This window comes from Lissotriton vulgaris, chromosome 9 (assembly GCF_964263255.1).
Source record: "Lissotriton vulgaris chromosome 9, aLisVul1.2, whole genome shotgun sequence".
NCBI lineage: Eukaryota > Metazoa > Chordata > Amphibia > Caudata > Salamandridae > Lissotriton > Lissotriton vulgaris.
In genome coordinates this window covers 560,711,802-560,731,448 of record NC_141697.1, presented here as the reverse complement: position 1 = coordinate 560,731,448, position 19,647 = coordinate 560,711,802, and the positions used below count along the sequence as shown (strand labels likewise).

At 44.0% G+C, this 19,647-nt stretch overlaps 1 protein-coding gene across 1 annotated transcript in view; it reads right to left on the bottom strand.

Annotated features, from left to right (window-relative positions):
- Positions 1-19,647, bottom strand: part of MEN1 (menin 1) — a 145,884-nt gene that overhangs the window by 8,193 nt on the left and 118,044 nt on the right. Inside the window, exons 5-9 of the mRNA XM_086938084.1 lie at positions 13,583-13,711; positions 13,416-13,456; positions 13,205-13,292; positions 12,443-12,579; positions 56-182 (exon numbers count right to left, since the gene is read on the bottom strand). Of these exons, the coding sequence (XP_086794210.1) occupies positions 56-182; positions 12,443-12,579; positions 13,205-13,292; positions 13,416-13,456; positions 13,583-13,711 (522 nt within the window). The remainder of the gene's footprint in view (positions 1-55; positions 183-12,442; positions 12,580-13,204; positions 13,293-13,415; positions 13,457-13,582; positions 13,712-19,647) is intronic.

The window sequence follows — 19,647 nt, the reverse complement described above, 5'->3', positions numbered from 1 at the left end:
TTGTCTTGCAACAAGAATGCCCTCTTCCCCAAATCTATTTGCCAAACTACCTCACCCCCTTTTTGTCGCCATCAGCTGGTTCCGTCTGGCTGCTAATTTCCTTCAGCAGGTTGGGGATCATGTCATTGGCAATGTCAAAGAACTCCTTGTAGATCTCCTCATCCTCCTTGCAATAGTTGTAGCTGTGGAGACAGACAGAACAGTAAATGCAACTAAGGTTATAGAGATAGAGTCTTCAAGAAAAAAAATGTCGGGAATAAGAATGAGATGGGATTTAATAGGGGGAAATCCCAGCAGAAAATTAAAAGTAAAAGGAAGCTCAGAGACTATGAGGGACAGAAAGACATTATGTTGCAAAGAGAGAAAGTAAAATGACACATAGAAGATAAGATAATGGAAAGAGTGAGTAACCTGATGGGGACATACTGGTGGAGTACCAGCAAATATTGCAGAGACGTTAGAATAGAAGGAAGAGCAAGAGTGACACAGAAAGAACGTGTGAGGGAGTAAAATAGATGTGGAGCAGAGTAAAATAGAGGTGGAGCAGGACAAAAAGGGGGAGGGGCACAATATGGAGTGGAAAATAATGTAATACGGTAGACAAACCGGGAAGATGTGAAGGAGAAGACAAGAAAGAGCGAAATAAAGAGTGAAAGGGCAAAGAGAAGGCCAAGGTGAGAAAGAATCAGAGTGTAAAGAAGCATGTAGCAACGCGCATGGTCCTTTCCCTCCCAGTCCCAGGATAATATAGTAGCCAGAGCAGCTAATACAACAGCTCACAATAGCCAGATAAATGCCTGACATCTTCATCTGCGGTTTAAAGAAATTAAATTAAACTATTGCATCAGGTAAAGCTATGTCCCTTATTTGTCAAATTAGGTTTATTTTATTTTTTGGCCTTCTAGATGCCCTATCATTGGCTCAGATATGATTGGCAGGTATCTGATCACCACAGACTGCTCCTGTTATCACTAGCAACCAACCAAAAGGTATGGATGGCAGGGCAACAGAGTACCTTTGGAGGGAGTATTTGATTGCATCAATAGGATTGTGAACTTATTTGTTGTGCATGCTTTATGGTTAATAATGGGCTGCAGTTAGGTTCCTTGACATCTGCACAGAAGGAACATGCTACTTACCAGTATGCATCTGTTCTTGGTATGTAGAGCTGCAGATTCACACACTATGCATAGATCGCCATCTGGTGTTGGGCCGGGATGTTTGCAGTTTGTTATGGTCATGGAACAATTCTTTAAAGTCACGAGATAGGCGACTCCTCCTCTGGACAATAGTGCGCATGGGCATCGACTCCATATTCAGATTGGTTTTTCACCAATAAGGGAAATGATGGAGTTTTGTGAGAAACAAAAAGAGATGTCCATGTATGTTGTATCTAATTAAGATGATAATGGAACAGATAAAGGTAGCCGGGGAGGTGGGTGGGCGTGTGTGAATCTGCAGCTCTACATGCCAAGAACAGATGCATACTGGTAAGTAGCATTTTCCGTTCAAGCCATATGAGCTACAGATCATACACTATGCATAGATTGCATAGCAGTACTGTCTCTTTGCGGGCTTTTATAGGAAGTGGAGGAGTTATCAGTATTAAAGCCTCTAGAGGCGCCCCTATAAGAGGAGCGACAAAAGGTACTTCTGGGAGCGTGCGATTGCAAAGCTCCGATTGATTTGGCAGTGTCTATCTTTTTTCATATTTTCTAAAGATGAATCTACTGTAGGTCCGAATAAGTGCTCTTGGTCAAAGGGTTGGTTCAGTATGGTAGTCTAAACCTTTGGTTTGAACCCTGAAATCCTTAGCCAGGCATGTCTGTGTAAAAGTACACTGGTATTAATAGCTCTGGAGGCTGTGTCTGCCGCATCTAGAGCACATCGAATGGAGGTATTGGTTATTAATTACATTCCTGTATGAGATCATTGGCCTTTGTTTTATATTGATCTGGAAGGTGTTGTAGTGTCTCTAGTTCATCATAGTGCGTCCTATCGTACCTAGCTAGTAAGGCCTATGTGTTGGTAATTCCCCATATATTGGCTGCTTGTGACGCCGTTCTTTTAGCAGATGAGTCTAAGAGTTTTGACTCTGTCAGGCGTTGAAGAATCGCCTGAGCTTTGGGAGTTAGCTCTTTTCCTGGCGTTGGAGACCATCAAGAAATCTAAGGGAAGCTGGCCTTTAATGTTTGCAGGGTCAGTTGGGGCTGCCTTGTACTTTTTTCTACACTGGGGTAATTGACTCTAGCCCTTACGGGGTCTTTAAAGACTTCAGGAGCGTGTTGGATTACCCCTTTTAACATTGGGAGAATGGAAGTGGACCTTTGAGATGTTGCAAAAGTGTCCATGAGGAAGTCTTCTTCTATAGGGTCTGTATTTAAATTTACCCTGTGGTATTCTGCAGCCCTGTGTATAAGCTGAGTATCTTATAGTGTCCTCTGGAGGGGATGGTCTAGATGAGTAGACAACCTCTTGTGGTACATTAAGAACATCTGGTGTGCCATAATTTTCCCATGGGTCATTTGGGATATAAGGATGACTAGGTTCCCCTAAAGGTTCATCATCCCCTTCGTCCCCACTGCTGCCCTCGTCATCTGGAGGTGGAGGAGATTGTGAGGGTACTGGAGATGGGATAGGAGAGATTTATTGTGGAGGAGGTGGAGAAGGAATCCTTAAAGGAGAAGTAGCAATGTCTCTTTTCTTTAAAGGAAATGGAGGTGTTTAGGTTTGTACAATTTCCTTTCGTTGGAAGGACTAATTCTAAGATGACCTGTTCCTGGGTCTATTTCCTGAGTTTTTTGGGTTGCATCTGGTCAAAAAAGCACCTCCTCTGGAGTTTGTTGTTTCTGTGCTGATTTTTTCGGGTCCGAGTGTTTGTGTGGCACAGTTTTCAGAGTTTTTTTATGCTCCTTAGGTTTGGAATCAGGAGTTTTCTTGGGTTCCGAAGGTTTGCTTGGGGTCTTTGGAACCGGTTGTTTTTTCAGTTCTGATGATTTTTTCAGATCCCAAGTGTGTGTGCCAGGTGTCTTCGGAACCGGTTGTTTTTTAGATTCCAATGATTATCTCGGATCCGAAGGTTGATTAGTAGTGCTTTTCGAAACCGGTTGTTTCCTTGGTTCGGATCCAAAAGTTCAGTCTTTGTGGATTTCGGTGCGGAGTGCGGCGATGTGGAACCAGGCTTCAGTGCAGACGAAGACGACGGTTTGTCTTTTGGCTTGTCTTTTGTTGTTGGTGCCGAGGATGGGGTTTTGGCACCGATGGTAGGCTGGCTCGATCCCAAGTGGCCTGAAGGCTTATATGTGGACTTCTTTGCCGGGCCCAAAGGCGGGGCTTGGAAAGTTTTATCCCAGTGTGCACCTAGGCCCGAAGGTGAAGGTGTTACCGAAGCCTTTGCGTGGGTGGGGGGGGGTCGACGTCAGTACTTACTACCCGCAGCCCTGTAGTGAGGTCTTCGACGTCCAATTCTTTGGCTTTGGAGGCGCTAAAGGTGCCCTCTTCCATCTGCTCCTTCTCCCGTACATTGATGCCTTCTTAGAAGATATTGTCCTGTATCTATATTGAAGTTCGAGCTATGCTTCTTCGAGCTAGACGATATCTTATGGTTATTCATGGAGCGGAGAGAGGCACAAGCCGGACAGTCTTTGGCCTCGTGCTCAGGTGAAAGGCAGGGGTTACACACTTCATGAAGATCGGCATGTGAAAACTTGGATCCACATTGAGGACACTTTTTGAAAGGAGTCCTTTCCATGAGCCAAAAGGCCAGATGGCGCAGATCGGCTCGAAGTCCTGCGCAGATGACCGGAACCGAAGAGTTGAAGTTTGTAGGGATGCGCGTCGAATGGGAAACTATCAAAGACAATACCGAAGAAAGGGTAAAGGATTGCGGGTCGAAAAGGGTGATCGGTAACAACACCAAACTGGAACGCGTCAAACACATCAGAGCCCGATGGCGGAAAAAAACAATCTGAAGATGGAGGCGATGCCCATGCGCACTATTGTCCAGAGGAGGAGCCACCAATCTCGTGACTTCCAAAGACTTGTTCCAAGACAATAACATACTGCAAACATCCGGGCCCAACACCAGATGGGATTTATGCATAGTGTGTGATCTGCAGCTCATATGCCTCAAACAAGTGTTTATCAATTCGTGGTATCTTGGTCCTATAAAGACACAATTGTCGGCAGCACTTCAGAAGACACTGAGCGAGGATAAGAAGCATTGAGGTTTCCTACCTTAACAGGCTCTTATGCAATCCAAGAGCTAATTACACAGATATTGCTTTTGATGCGAGGATAGCCTCTGGTGCCTTGACTGTGCGATTTATTTCACAGTATTGGTCCCCTCCAGCACTACTAGAGGGTGCCGCCACTAGTTTTTTCCCCAATGAAGACACGCTTCATTACAAATATTTCTTCACATGCCGGAAGGTCGACACTACCCTTTAGATAATAGCTAGATGTAATATCTTGTGAGGTGGCGAAATGACACAGGTTGCCAGATCTCTAGCTGAATACTCACTGGGCATTTTGCTATTTTGCTCTTGACTACTTCTGTTCATTGATTACGTATTCACTCTATGTTCACTCATCATGAGCACTGAACCACTTTCTTGTATTGGAGAACACCAATCGTATCACTAAATCTGGTTCCAAGTGCACCATTTAAATGTGTGTTTGGATTGCATTTTCATTAATTGAACTTGAGGAGGATCTCTGTTTTACGTCTCTTCCACACCTGCAAAGATTTCCTTAAGAAATTTTCAGACTATCAAGGTTTGCTTACAATTGCTTTGAATGGGCGGGTGGTTATTCCTGAACCGTATCTTTTTTTTAATAAGTGTGTAGTTTGGGGAGTGGGGGGTGGCGTCCGACTTGAGGTGTTTCATAAGGGTGGGCTACATTTTGCACCTTTTCATCGTAATCCCCGCATAAGTCTATGGTTAATCACTTCTACACAAAAAAACAGGGTCTTTTAGCCCTCCACCTAAAAAGTTTCAGCTGCTATTTGTCTGTCACATGTTCAGTCCAGGAGCACCTCTTGAGGCAAGTAAGTGTTTTATGGATAGAACTATGTTGCACTGTGGTAGCAATACTGCCTGAAATAGTCCAGGAAACAAGTATCCTGGAGAAGGTTTAGCATCTAGTCATACTGATTTGTGTCCCTTAAGCTGGGTGTGATGTTAGAATTGCCAGGCGTTGCCCTAGTGAAAGTGGGTTGAATCACTTGTCCAGAGTTTTACGGTTTATGATGTTCTTAATTCCCTATGAAGGGAGCCCCTATATCCTTTTAAGATATTTGGCTTTTAAGACTTACACATCTTGGGTGTTGGGAGTTCTTGAATTTGGTGGTATAATTCAAAGGGTGGTCACAGATCCTGATGTACATCTGATCAGTCAAGTCATTGATTGTGCAGAAGAGGAATTGAAGAATTCAAAGTCCTTTTCCACATTGCACAAGAGCAATAGGATAGTTCTTCTAAAAGAAGTATTGTTTTTATGGTTTTGTTTATTAGCTACTTGCAGAATCAGAGGTTGCTCTAGACTGGTTGGGGGTGAAGGGAAAGGAATGGTGTTTTATTGGGTATAATAAGGGCTTTAAATAGTTGTGTACTGGGGAATATGGAGCAGGTGGGGTTGTTCTGGTAGCTAGTATGTTAATAAGGCAATTTCAAGTGTCTGGGAACTTGTGTTTGTGGGCATGTGATGATGGAGCCGTGCAGTGGGTAATTAGGGAAGTAGCGCACTGGTATATCTTGTTTACTGCATTAAGTAGGAGTACTGTGGTGTTGGGTGCTGAAGTGTTGTGAACGTATCTAGGACCCTAATTAAATATTCCCCGAGTCATGCCCTTATATGGTTATAACAAATCATATCCTTATAAAGGCATACGAATCATATCCATATTTAGTCATAGCCAATGCAGTCCAAATACGGCAAGGCTACTTCCCTAGACTCCTAGAAAGTACAACGCGTTCTTTAAACAAACCAAACCTCCAGCAGCCTGGGAATTCCCCCTGCTTCTGTTTTGATTTGTCCTAGAACTCCTGAGAGTCCTGAAAGAACTGCCAGTTATTAGTGACAGTTCTTAGTGACGTCTTATGTCCAACCTTACGTCAAACACGGCACCTTCCAGGTATAAATATACCAGCATTTGCCTTAAGCAAACACACAGTGGTTTGGAGCAGAGCGGCTATCTACTTACCCAAAGCCCAGCTGATGCGAGTGCCGAAGGAAGCCGACCCTCCCATTTCACGCACTGAGAGATACGCTGTCTTTTCTCCTACCGAGAAATCCAGCTCTAGTGTTTCCAGTCACCCTTGCGGGTTGCTGGGAGATCGAGTCCTCAGAAAGAGATACAAGACCTCCTTCATTCTAAAACCAAGGTACGGAGGGGATTAGATCCTTAGGGAATTCTTGATTCAGATTCTTGGCAAAACTAACTTAAACTGCAACTCACTTACTCCTTCCCACGTACTAGGCTTAGGTTAGGTACACCGGGGTAGGTGTATTTTAGAAGCACCAGTTGAGTACGTTTAGTCAACTTTTATCATTGTATGTATTGTATATATTTTATCCGTTTTAAGTATCATATGGCTCAGAAACCATATAAATGCTTTTACAGTATTATTTCATAATACTCCTTTTACTGTACGCACTTTACTTTATGATAAGTATTGCAATTGTGGCAATTCATTTCTCTTGCATGAGAAAGAAGACTGCTCAATAAATCACTTTTATTGAAAACGCCAGTCTCTCTATTTCTCTGCACTTTGGTGAAACTAAGCATGCACGATTGACTGAGTGAAATAGCTATCTATTGTTTTCACACGACTCTGAAGATATACTCCTTATTCTGGAGGGAGCAAAGTTGTCATGTTTATGCGGTTGTCAGAAACTAATCCCTGCTTGTCAAAATCAGGAAAGTTAACTCCTTCCTGTTCATTCGAGAACGTTTCTAGTGACCTCTGAGCTAGCTGGCATACCTAATTAAGCCTAACATATTCAGTAGAGACCTAGTCGACCTCAGTCCTACGTCTAAACTATCGTTTATGTTTTTCCAATGCGCAGAGCCTATTGGGAATATAGGAACAACACTACAGAAGCTGATGGTGTATGCAGCCTGGAACGATAAGATGGTTAGGTTTTATAAACAGAGTGCAGTGGTGTTACTTTTTGTTCTGTACTGGTGAAGTGTGCTCCAGGATGGAAAGGGTTCCTATCTAGTATGTGGATCGGTCAAGTCTGGGCTTCTGAATGTATTGTGTAGTGGGTAGCTCCGAGGTGTGTATGAAGTGGGATTATATTGTGTGAAATGTTGGAGGAAGTATTGTATTATGACGTACAGTGGCCTCTTGTGATGGAGTGCAGTGAGTGTGGATCAGAATAGTTTGACACTGCAAATTTTGTAGTGACAGCAAAGCTGTTATGTTGGATCGTTGAAGTGTTAGTAAGGCAACGTGTCCAATAGAAGGGGTATAGAGAAAGTGGGCGAACGGGTAAGGTGGGAAAAGGGGTGATGGAAGATAAATTGATAAGACGAAACAGAATAGGGGGGAGGGAATTCTGTGTATGGAGGATGCACAAAGAATTGGTGGAAAGAGGTGGGTGTATGCCAAAACAAGGGAGGGAACAGAACGGTATAGGCCAAGTGGTGTTTGCTCATGTGGGAAGAAAAAGACTGGATACAAAAGATATGTGTCTGTTTAAATCAGGAGACAATGATTGGTAGGTCAGGGCCAAAGACCAAGGTTTGTGGAGGAGAGAAAGGGCTGAGAGAGAGAAAAAGGTGGACATATGTCAAAAGGTGCTGTAGGGAGCGAGTGAAAGCAGGAGAAGTAGGATGCAGAGAGAGGGTTGTGAAGGTCCGGGAAGTGGGGAGAGAAAATAGTTGAAGGTTGGAAGACAAAATATGAAGAAAGATGGGTGAACAAGGTGATAAGGTAGAGTGAGGAAGGGTTGAGAGGGTAAATTACAATAGGAAGCTAAATTGGTTATTAAATCAGATGTTATGTTGTTTGAGACTAAGGGATGGTTAGTCTGACCCTGTACAGGATTCAAGGTTAGTAGGTGTGTGTGTGTGTAGGGGAATAGTGTGTAGATGGAAAGAAAGGAGGGTGAGCAGGAAATTGTGAACAATGAAAGGGGGTGGGAAGGTAGAGAGGGCAGAAAGAACAGGAGGATGAGAGAGGGTATGTTAATAGAGTGGAGACGTATGCCTTATGTTAGTTGGTTTGAGTTTGTTGGGGGTGGGGGGGTTGCAATAAGAGTATGAGAGATTTATGGTGTGTGCGAGTGCAGAGGTATATTACTCTAGTTGCTCAAGCATAGTGTGGGTGGGTGGTGAGAGATAAGAAAAAAGAAGCAGAATAACCTAGTCACCGTTTCTTCATATAGACCATTTAAAAGTCCCTGCAGCTTTATCTTCACTAAGCCAGACCGGAAATAACAGTTGCCTGGTGGCTTAGGGCAATGCATTTTGGAGAATTTGGATTCTTAGAAAATAATAACAATTTACAAACGTTTACCTCCTTGGAGCTTTGTATTGTATTTCGAATTAGTTAATTTGTTTAATTCTCTCTAATGGTTAATATGTATTTCAACCAGAACACATGAGCGTTTTGTATACAGATATGTTAATGATGTAATGATCTACGACAAAATTTTCAGAAGAATCATTATTTCTTTATATTAGGCCTGACAGACATTTGAAGTCTATGTTTTAAGTAGAGACTTTTGTTTCTTTTGTACCTTATTGTAAAGACTCTTAATTGAACTGATTTGTTTATGTTGAGGAGAAAGTCAGAGACAAGTGTGAAAAGATGAACAGGATAACTAGCCGAACAAAAGGGAGGAAAACAAAGCAAGGGGGTAAACAGTTGTATGTATTTTCTGATGCTTAACCTTACACTATGCAATTCCTGTAAATGACCAACTGTTAAAACTCTCCTGCAAAAATAGAACTAATTCCACTAAACCGCAACATTCAAATTGATGGCATGTGTCCTTTTTTCTGGTGTTTTGTATCACACTTAACCCCTTCGCCATGAGGGTAATTTCCCCCGCTGTGCTGGGGAGCGCGCACAGCGCTCCGGTGCTCATGACGAGCAGCTCGTCATGAGGCACGGTTGCGCTGGGCTCATGACTACCTGAGCTAGTCATGACCACACCCGTTTTCGTGGAAAGTTCAGCACAGCAAGGGAATTATCCCCGCATGTGAGCGCCACGGCAGTCATGACGAGCTGAGCTCGTCAGGAGCATAGCGCAACCGTGCCTCATGACGAGCTGAGCTCGCCATGAGCATGGGAGGGGTTAATCTCCTTGCAATCACTACATATATGAAAACTTTGTCAAAAAATTGTCTGTCATCTGGGAGTAGGTTAAAATCCTGGGGTGGAGATGATTTTCAATGTTTACATTGAAACCGCCAGAACCCCTGGACACCATCAAAAATAGGCTGGAGCAAAATGTTGGAATACTATAGTAGGAAGAATTGGGGAAGGTATGCAAACACGCAAGAGAAGCAGCCCTCAGGGCAGGCTTTGGGCTAGTACAACTCAAAATAGTGCACCGTGCATATTACACCACAAGCAGATTGTTTAAAATGGGAAAGGACGAAAATGATGGATGGGTTAGGGAATATAAGCAAGTATGGGACTGCCTGCAACTAGAGCAGTTCTGGTCAATAGTAGGCCTAGTAAGCCATACATGGAAAAATAACTGCACAGCTGGCGAGTGACAATCTACTTTTATATCTAGTTCAACACCTTCCCCGTAACAGGGCCAGATTTATTCCCACTCCCAGGCCCACTCTGGGTTTCACATACCAACCAGCAGGCGAGGGTGGAAGGAGCCTCAATAGAATCTATATTCAATGGACTATTTGCAGCAAGTCCCTAGATTCCAGTAAAATCCAAGAACACAGCAAGAAACATGGGAAATGTAGGTCCAGATTGGAAAAGCGTTAAAAACTCAAAAAATACAAAAGTTTTGGTTCCCTTGGCTTCCCAACAAACCCACTAAACTAGGATAAATACTGGCTGCTTCATGCCAGTAGTGGAGTTCCATCTGGAATGTGGACGTGTTGCATGTCAACGGGTTAATCCCAACCACATCCAGTGTATTTCCCCGAGTCCTACAGCAAACTGAGGCAGACCAAATGGCTATTCAGAGAAGGAAAAACAGACTGGTGGTGTTCCATGAATCTCTAGTGACCTTACCAAGAGAAGGTTTGTAATGGAACAAAACAATAGAACCTTTCATAAACACTTGAATTTTGAAGTATATGGGCCCTCGAGAATAATTGTATAAGGCTTAATTTGCAGTCAATCTAATGCAAAGAATATGTAAAATTATTATAGCCAATATTAAAATTAATTTAGCACCTGAAAAAAAGCAACAAAAGCAGACTGTTGCTCAGGCTAGAGAAAGGTTTGCCAGGGTACTCATTTTGATCTGAAGTGCCCTAAATGAACAGGTTACTTACCTTCGGTAGCACCTTATCTGGTAGAGACAATATCTGCCCGCAGGCTCCTTATCTTTGAATGTCCCCAGGCGTCAGACTGGAACCGGAAGATTTTTCATGAGCAGTAACCCTGCGCGATGGTATGTGGCATCGATTGGCTCCACGCAGCGGCGTCTGTGCCGGAAGAGACATCCACGTCACCTATATAGGCGCCACCTCAGCGCTCTGACGACAGTTACTTTCCACGACAAAAGCACAGAGCCATGAAATGCACTGACACTGGTGTGTCCAAACTAGGGCCCTGAAAGGGATCCTCTCTGACCCTAGAAATCTGAATGCAGAACAGGGAGGATGGGTTAGTCGGGAAGTAATCTGCGACTAGATACTGTCTCTACCAGAGGCATTAACAAATGTAAGTAACTAGTTGATCTGATATAGACTTCTAGCTGAAGATTCCTCATCATTGAATAGATACCGAAGCAATACCATCCCCGGTGGTGGGTCTGCAGACAAATTTAAACTAGGAAATCCTGCAGGACCCAACAAATGAAATGCCAGTCTCTACGGACCTCACTGTTCAGGCAGTAATGCTTCGTAAACGTGGGCAAGAAAGCCCACGTTGCTGCCTGGCAGATGTCCGGGAGTGGGACCCACATGCTAATGCAGTGGCTGCAGCTTTAGGTGGAATGAGTCCGTAAGCCTTCTTTGCCAGTGTGTTGCAGATCATATGTGTATAATATACTCACGTAGAGACTTTCAGCTAGTCTGTGGAAATCGAAAATAATTTCTGTTAGCAGAAGCTGAAGGCATCTTGTTTGTGGCATCCATTTTGTTAGCTATGTAATTCTTCTGGCTTCACTGTTGCTTGCCTTTCTATTCCGCTTGTGTCATCAACTTTAGTTAACTCCTTCTGCACTGGGCCAAAGCAATTTATGTGCTGAGCAAAGGCCTTTAGCTGCTGAAATGACCCTGTTTAAAGATGTAATTGTCGACTACTTGTGGCTGCTGTAAGCAGTTCTTTCCCCCCTCCCACTTGGCTGACTAAGTGATCTTCCATCTGCTCATGTATGTCGGTAACAATTCATGTGTAGGCCTGTACCTTCTATTTGTATCTACATGCTTACTCTGCAACAAAGTGTGTATATAAGCCCTATAGTCTGTGTATTCAATGTACTAACTCCTGGAACATTGAGGGTGTTGTATGGACGTTCCAGCTTCAGTGCCAATCTCCATTTTGTTGGTCTACGGACCCGTGGACAGAGAAGGGTGACCCCTGCACCGGTGTGCCCATTAACAGCACATTTCCACAAGTCCTGTACATCCATTGGTCCTTATTGTGTCATTCTCAATTTTCTTCTGCCCACTACAGCATACCGTCTTGGGGCACATGGGCAATTCACTTCAGCCATTGGCTAATTGCACTGTCATTGACCGTGTTCTGGCCACTCACAAGGTACACACCGACCCACAAAGTAGTTCTCTTCCCTAGTGTTTTTCTAGATCAAAAATATTTAGTTTTTTGCCAATGCTTATTTAGATGGAAGTTAAAGCAGTAAAGATTTGCAAAAAGCATGACAAAACCAGTAACTGGAATGCAAAAAAGTGAGCAGCCAACGAGGGACCTATTGGCTTTGCCAAAGCTCATTTTTAAATGTGGAGAATCTGATATTCACCATTTCCTTTACTTATCTCCCCTATCCTTGAATGGTGTTTGCCTATTAGAATTCCCCTCTCTATTTGTTTTTCTTTTTTAACTACTAGTGTGACTACCTCATGTTCTCCACTCCTTCCATTTTATATTTCTTTAGAAAATTAGGGAAGTTAAAGCACCAAAATAAAAACAATTAACTACAAGCATTATCTGGGTATGGCTGTCAATGTTTAGCCACTTAATGTATTTCAGTGTTTTGTATGTATACTGGAAAGTTCTGATTATAAACCACAGCAAGACACCAAGGAAGAAGGAAAGCAACTCACTCTTGAATGACAGTGGCGGTGCCTGCCCAGGCCTCCAGCGCCTCCTTGACATTCTTGTTGCGGCAGTGGTATCCTGCCAAGTAGATGTACGGATAGATGTGCTCATTGTTGTAATATCTCTTTGCAGCGTCGACTGCCTGCAATCGAGAGGCAAGGCAATAGTACAGTAGAATGAGAGGCAGGCGAGATTGTTAATGGGTTAAATTACAAGGCCTAAGGGTGGCGTACATGGAAAAAGGTAAGAGCAGTCAGGACTCCAACAGAGAGAAGTACGAACAAGCATATCGCATAATGTGTGTGAGAAACAGTCAAGACTGGAGCAGGGAGTTGGCAGCCATCAGTAATAGGGATGAGAAGTACGAGGAGACTAGACTAAAGGATGACTTGAGAAGTTAGTCCTTGTGATGGGTCAATTAGCTACATACTTAAGGGTTAAAGGAGAGAGCAGTGTGGCCACGGGTGCTTATACAAGAATACCAAGCGGTCAGGAGTGAAGTACAAATTTGTGCAAACATCAGCAGGGGGTAGCTGGCGGCATACAAGTGAGAAATCAGTAGTAGAGAAGTGGGAGCGGCCATATATATGGTGAATATGAGGATCTGTGGGATACAAGGAAACAGCAATCAGAGTTGTGGGGCAAGTGCAGGAAACATCTTTAAATCCAGATGCTCGTAGAAAGGGCACATCTTCTACCCCAGACACTCAAGTTGCTAGCTCTTTCCCCCACCCCAGAATATCATATTACTTTATAACATTCCTTACCTTGTGGTAGATTACAAGAGGCTCTGGTCGACCTGGTGTGGGCTCCATCTCCTCCAAATCTGCCAGATTTCCAAGTGCCATCGGGTACCTGTTAAACAAACGACCCATAAAACATGGAAACATGCAAGGCATCTCTACAAAACACAACAGTGTGGTGTGAGAAATCAATTAACACATAAACAATTAGCCTACATAAAATTAAGATATTTACCTTTCCAAATGATTCCGATCATGCAGAACCCAGAGCAGTTTCTATATGGAAGAAAAGGAGCAGGGTTAGGTCAGCCAAGACAAGTCAGTCAGGACAACAGAAAGGAATTGTCTCCTGTCATGTGTGGCTTGTAGGTCAGAGATGGGTGCAATCTCTCCATATCTCACCTGCTGAAGCTGCAAAAGTTCCAGGCTGTCCGTATGCACATCGATTGAGGGGTTAATGGCACAGACCATGAAGGCCATCTCCATCTTTCGATCACACCTCAGGTAAGAACCCTTCAGATACAGCCAGCTCTAAGGAATGGAGTGAAGAGTCTTAGAGAAAGACTGCTCAACAACAAACCACAAATCAGACATCACATGGAGGACAGACACTTTGGCCATATGCACACTACAGAAAACTTTGAAAGTATTATAGATGTCTAGAAAAGTGGGCCTGAAACAAGTATACAGTCCATGCAGTTCTAATTTAGAGAGGAGAGGATTAATTTTGGGGGAGGGGGGGAGGGGGTGTGGACGGAAGGGCTAAAGCATTGCTGGACTGCACAGCAATTTTTCATTAGATAGAGACAAACACATTTTCCGTGTGCCCACTCTATAGCCACCCCAGAACCAGACACGCAAGTGACTTGACAGACTAGCACACAAGCTTTAATTCTAAACTCGTAAGGGCGGAATTGAGTGTCTGTACTATCAAGTCAGCTCTGAAACCGCGACCAGTTACTCAGCACACTTGATCAGCACTAAATCAGAAAGGAGATGTGTCATACAATTTGTGTACTGTAGATAGACACTAACCGGAGAAGAGAAAAAAAAATCTCTAGAGCTTGTGTACTGTACTCCTGTGACCAAAGACGATAGAGATGGAGGCTGGACTGAAATCCTACGAGAATAGTAGGGGGCGATGGGGGTTTCGAGGAGGGGGAGGTGAGGGGGAGGTGAGGGGGAGGTGAGAGAGAGGTGAGAGAGAGGTGAGAGAGAGGTGAGAGAGAGAGAGAGAGAGAGAGAGAGACTAACGCTTAAATAAAAGTCCCTGTCAACTCAATGTTGGAGCGTGAGAGAAAAATTATGATTCTGAATGTTTATGAATGGGAGAAATTTAAAGTGAAGTTACCTTAATGATTAAGGTAACTCTTCATTTAAATGTTCTCCCATTCCTGGGAGTGCTGTATTTACAAACAGGCCTCATGCTCCCAGTGACCAGTAGAGATAGTGCCCTATTTGCAACTGAAAAAATAGTCTTTTTTTATTAAATTGGGAAATGTAAAGTGATGAAAATGAAAGATTTTTTATGAAACATTGTCTTAATGTTTTTCTCCTGTTTTGATTAAGCCAATGATGTCTTATCGTTTTATGAAGCATGTTTCTTCACTTTAAATTTCTCCCATTTAAACAAATGGCTGTATGGTACTGTTATAAATATGGCACTGTGTCTACAGGCCAATGGAAGCAAGATGCCTGATGTTTCTAGACACTTGGAAATGGGAGAAAATTGAAAATGTGACTTTTATGGAATACATAGAAAGATAAAGCTAACTCTCCAGACAAAGTATTTCGTTCAAACCATAGTATCTGGCTTCATGGACACTAATCTTAAAGTAAATGAAGCTGGGCGTAGGGGTGCCCGGTAACAATGTGCGGGTTGCTTGGCCTTCATTAGCTCACAATGTTTTTAACTGATCAGAAGTAGCTCTCACTACAGAAAAGGTTGGAGACCCATGCTCTATACCATACACTGGTTGATACTACAAAAGTCTAGAAATGTATTGCCTATATAACCATGCATCTTCATATAATGTTCCACAATGTATGTGGCAACAAATGAAGATGAATGCTCAACTAAGATCAAACATGTTTTAACAATAATTCAGGTGGGCTACGGTTTGACCGTCTAACTTCTGGGAGCATTTTGCCTCTACTACCTTTGATGGAGAATAGTCTGTGAGAAAACCCACTTTATTTTTTAACTGCAGTCCTAAATTAACAAAACATACTGCTAAAAAAATAAATAAATAAAAAGAACTTTTAAAAAGTGTAGATAATATTGGTTGTCTATATTGCGCAACAAGTCGGGATCATATTTTCAAGCACATCTGCTCTCCCAATGTGTTGCTTTTATTATTTCTCCTTTTGTTCTCGTATATCAGGAGAGCTTCTCTTTTCACAATTTTTCTCCACATTTTCAAAGCAAATAAAACAAAAAGAAAACCTGTATCAGGAGCAAACTTTCTAAAAACTACTCTTAATATATAATTATGTCTGTTCTGTCGCACATAAGTGACACAGCCGGACCAACTTCTCCTTGACCAAATATGACATTTGACAGTGATTCACTGATATGCAATCCCACCTCTTGTCAGGCATTTGATGCTCCAGCAAGATCGCCCTGAGTGGAATGGCAGATGGGCCAAATCCCCCCCGCCCAAACTATTCAGTTGCCCCACACCTTCTCGAATTTCCTAGGACAGCTCCTCCCCTTGCACACCAACCCTTCGGCTTCTATACACATGCTCATGCACGCTTGCCACATCAATTTCGATCGAACCTGCTGATGCCCCTAGTTTGGCTTTATACCGCTTGACTAAGATAAATCCCAGCATGTAGAAACGCAGCTTTGTGCTGGGATATCCACGTCATCCGTGATATCCATTATCAGCAATTGGGGACAGGGGGTATCTCAGACCCAACAATGCACTTCAGCTCCCCTATGACTTACCCCATGTATGCCCATATTGTATAGATAAACATGCCCTCTGTTTTGCATTTCATGCAACTGATGTGCAGTTTTAAGCTGGTGTACAATATTATTTTTTAAGTTAAAACAGCTCATTTCTTGTTCCCAACCGTTGATCTCTTACCATCTTTTTAAAAAATTATTTTTATTGAAAATTAGGCATGACACATAGGCTATAACGGTACATGCGAGATGGCAATAAGATTTGCACATGAAATAGGTCTTTAAAACATATTTAGCACAAACATTGACTGTTTCAATTGTACAGAATTAGGTCCCACCAATAGGATCCTCCCTGGATCTCAGGGGTTCACAAATTTCTCCCCTGTGGACATTCCATTGCCACCATATTTGCGTCCCTTTGTTCGGGCAACCCCTGGCTTTATAGAGGGTCTTTTCTGTAACCATACACCAATCCATATCTTTGCCCCAATCAGCAACTTGAGGCGGGTTCTATGCCCTCCACAATCGGGCAATATTCCTCTTGGCAACCATCAACCCCAAAGTGACCCACGCTTGTTCCCTGGAGTTCAAGTCAGTAGGGTCCCAAATGTTCAACAAGGCCATTTTAATATTACAGTGGATCTGTTATCCCAACGCTTCCTCCATCTGGCACACCACCCCCTCCCAGTTACTCTGGATAACTGCACATTCCCAGAGGGTATTGATAAAAGTTCCTTCCTGACCACACTGTCGCACACAGCCCCCATCCAACGTGTAACCCATTCTGACCATCAGGTGACCCGACAAGTAGGATCTGTAGAGAAGATGGCCACCTCCTGAGGGAAGGCCACTGTCACCTGCCGCTCCTCATCATCTAGACCAGCCACATCATGGTCCCATTTGGCTGTCAAGCGGGTCAAGGGGTCTGCCATGTTGTTGATGAGTTTTTTTGTAGAAAGAGAAATGGCCTTCTCCGGTAGATCCCCATCTAAGATCCTATCTTCGAGTGGGGAGGATTCGGGGAGTTCAGTACCCCTGGAAGGCAAGGCATGTCTAATTTGGAAATACCTGAAATATTCAGACTGGGCTACGTCATATTCATGCTGTAACCAGGGAAAAGGAACAACATCCCCAGGCTTCCATAGATCACCTACCTTGGAGATACCTATGAGATCCCATCTATCAAAGCCCTTCGAGCGGATCAATTTGTCTAGCTGCTCACTGTGCCAGAGAGGCATGGCCAGTGTGCGCTTTCCCTCCCATCCCAGACTCCTAGTAGCCACCTTCCACACGTGCACCGCATGCCCAGTCGGGCCAGTCACAACAGGTTTCAAAGATCTTACATATAAAGCACTCTCGAAGCCGCCCCCCGGGAGGAGCCACCTGTAGATCTGAAAGGCCGGGTCTCCCTGTGGTCTGTATGCACAAGTTACTACTTGTGTAACAATATATCTGTAAGAGACATTAGTTAGGGATAGATTCCTTACTTTAGAATATCCCCAGGCGTTAGACTGGATCCGGAAAGTTTTCGTCAGCAGTACCCCTGCGTCTGGGAAGGTGGCGTCGTGCGGCTCCGCGTCCGTTGCTGGCATCGTAGGAGCCGAGATGACATCACAGAGACTACTTAGGCGCCACCCATGCGCGCGGACGTTAGTTTTGTACACAACTTTCCGTGCCAGGAACGAAAAGCCATGCAAGAAACTGACCACTGGTACCATGAAACTAGGGCCCTGAAAGGGATGACATTGACCTTAGAAATCAGTCCGCAGAATGGGGAGGATGGGTGGGGTGGGAAGGAATCTTTCACTAACCAATGTCTTACAGATATATCGTTACACAAGTAGTAACTTGTGCATCTGAAAGAGACACGTTAGTGATAGATTCCTTACCTTAGAATAGATACCCCAGCAATACCAACCTCGGTGGTGGGTCTGCGAACAAGATTACACCACAAAGTCACGGAGAACAGAACGGCCAAAAAAGACGTCTCTCTGGACTGGACAGTCAAGGCAATAATGCTTGGTAAACGTGTGCAGCAAGGCCCACGTAGCTGCCTGACAAATGTCCTGAAAGGGAATGCCGCGTCCCAAGGCAGTAGTGGCTGCTGTTGCCCTGGTAGAATGGGCACACCCCACAGGCGGCTCCTTCTTAGCCAACGAGTAACATGCTTTGATGCACAGAACGACCTGAGAGATGGTCCGTTTGTGCACGGCCCGATCTTTTCAGGGCGCCCACGTAGCCAACAAAAAGTTGGTCATTCACCCAGATCTGTTTTGTGCACTTCAGATACAAAGAGAGCGCACGTTTTGGGTCCAGACGGTGGAGCCTCTCTTCCTCTTTTGAAGGAGGTGGAAAGAAGGTGGGCAAAGTGATGGTCTGCCCAATGTGGAAGGGCGTGACAACCTTTGGCAAGAAAGAAGGACGAGTCCTCAAAACCACCTTGTCCAGATGAACTGAAAGAAAAGGAGGTTTAGAAGAAAGAGCCTGAAGCGCACTCACTCTTCTGGCAGAGGTGATAGCTACCATGAAAGTAGTCTTTAGAGTGAGAAGACGTAAGGGACAGTTATGAAGGGACTCAAATGGAGCGCACATCAGATAGGTCAAGACAAGATTTAAGTCCCATTGAGGCATTATGAAAGGCACGGGAGGAAACGTGCGTAATGCCTTTGAGGAAACGATTAACAACTGGGGACTTAAAAAGAGAAGGCTGATCTGGAAGCCGTAGAAAAGCGAAGATGGCCGACAGATAACCTTTGATGGTGCTCAGAGCAGAGCCCTGCTGGGCCAAAGAGAGAAGGAACAGAAGGACCTCGGAAAGAGGAACAGAAAGGGGATCCACAGTCTTTGCTGTGCACCATGCCACAAAATTGTTCCACCTGCAGGCGTATACTGCCTTAGTGGAGGGACGCCTGGCTGCCAGAATGACATCACAGGAGACAGGAGAAAGGTCGAAAGCTATCAACTGTTGCCGCTCAATCTCCACGCATGGAGATGGAGGCTGGACAGGTTTGGGTGGAGGACCGCCCCCTGCTGCTGCGACAGAAGATCCTCCCGAAGAGGCAGTTGGATCGGGGGATCGATCGCCGTGCTGAGTACCTCAGGATACCAGTATCTTTGTGCCCAATCAGGAGCCACAAGGATGACTTAGGCCCGGTCCAAGCTGAATCTTCTGCAGCACACTGGGTAGAAGTGGTATAGGTGGAAAAGCGTACAACAGACTGCAGTTTGAATTATAATTTTGATTCTGATTAGTGGAAGATCAGCCTAAAGTTAATCATCCACGTGGTGTAATAGAGATATAGTCCCAGATTAAGATATATTAGTCCAGCAGGGTGTTGAAAGTTAGGGGCATACAGAAGCAATAACAAATTAAGAAAAAACGAGTGTGAGTTGCAGCACTTACTTTTCGTATGCAACCCTTAGCTTATGCCTGCATTTTTCCTATTATAATGTAGGACCCTGTTTACCTGTTGTTGACCGTGGGACTTATTGACCCACGTACTTAGAACGATTGGATTGAGATTACTATACTGATGGTGAGACCCATGGATGG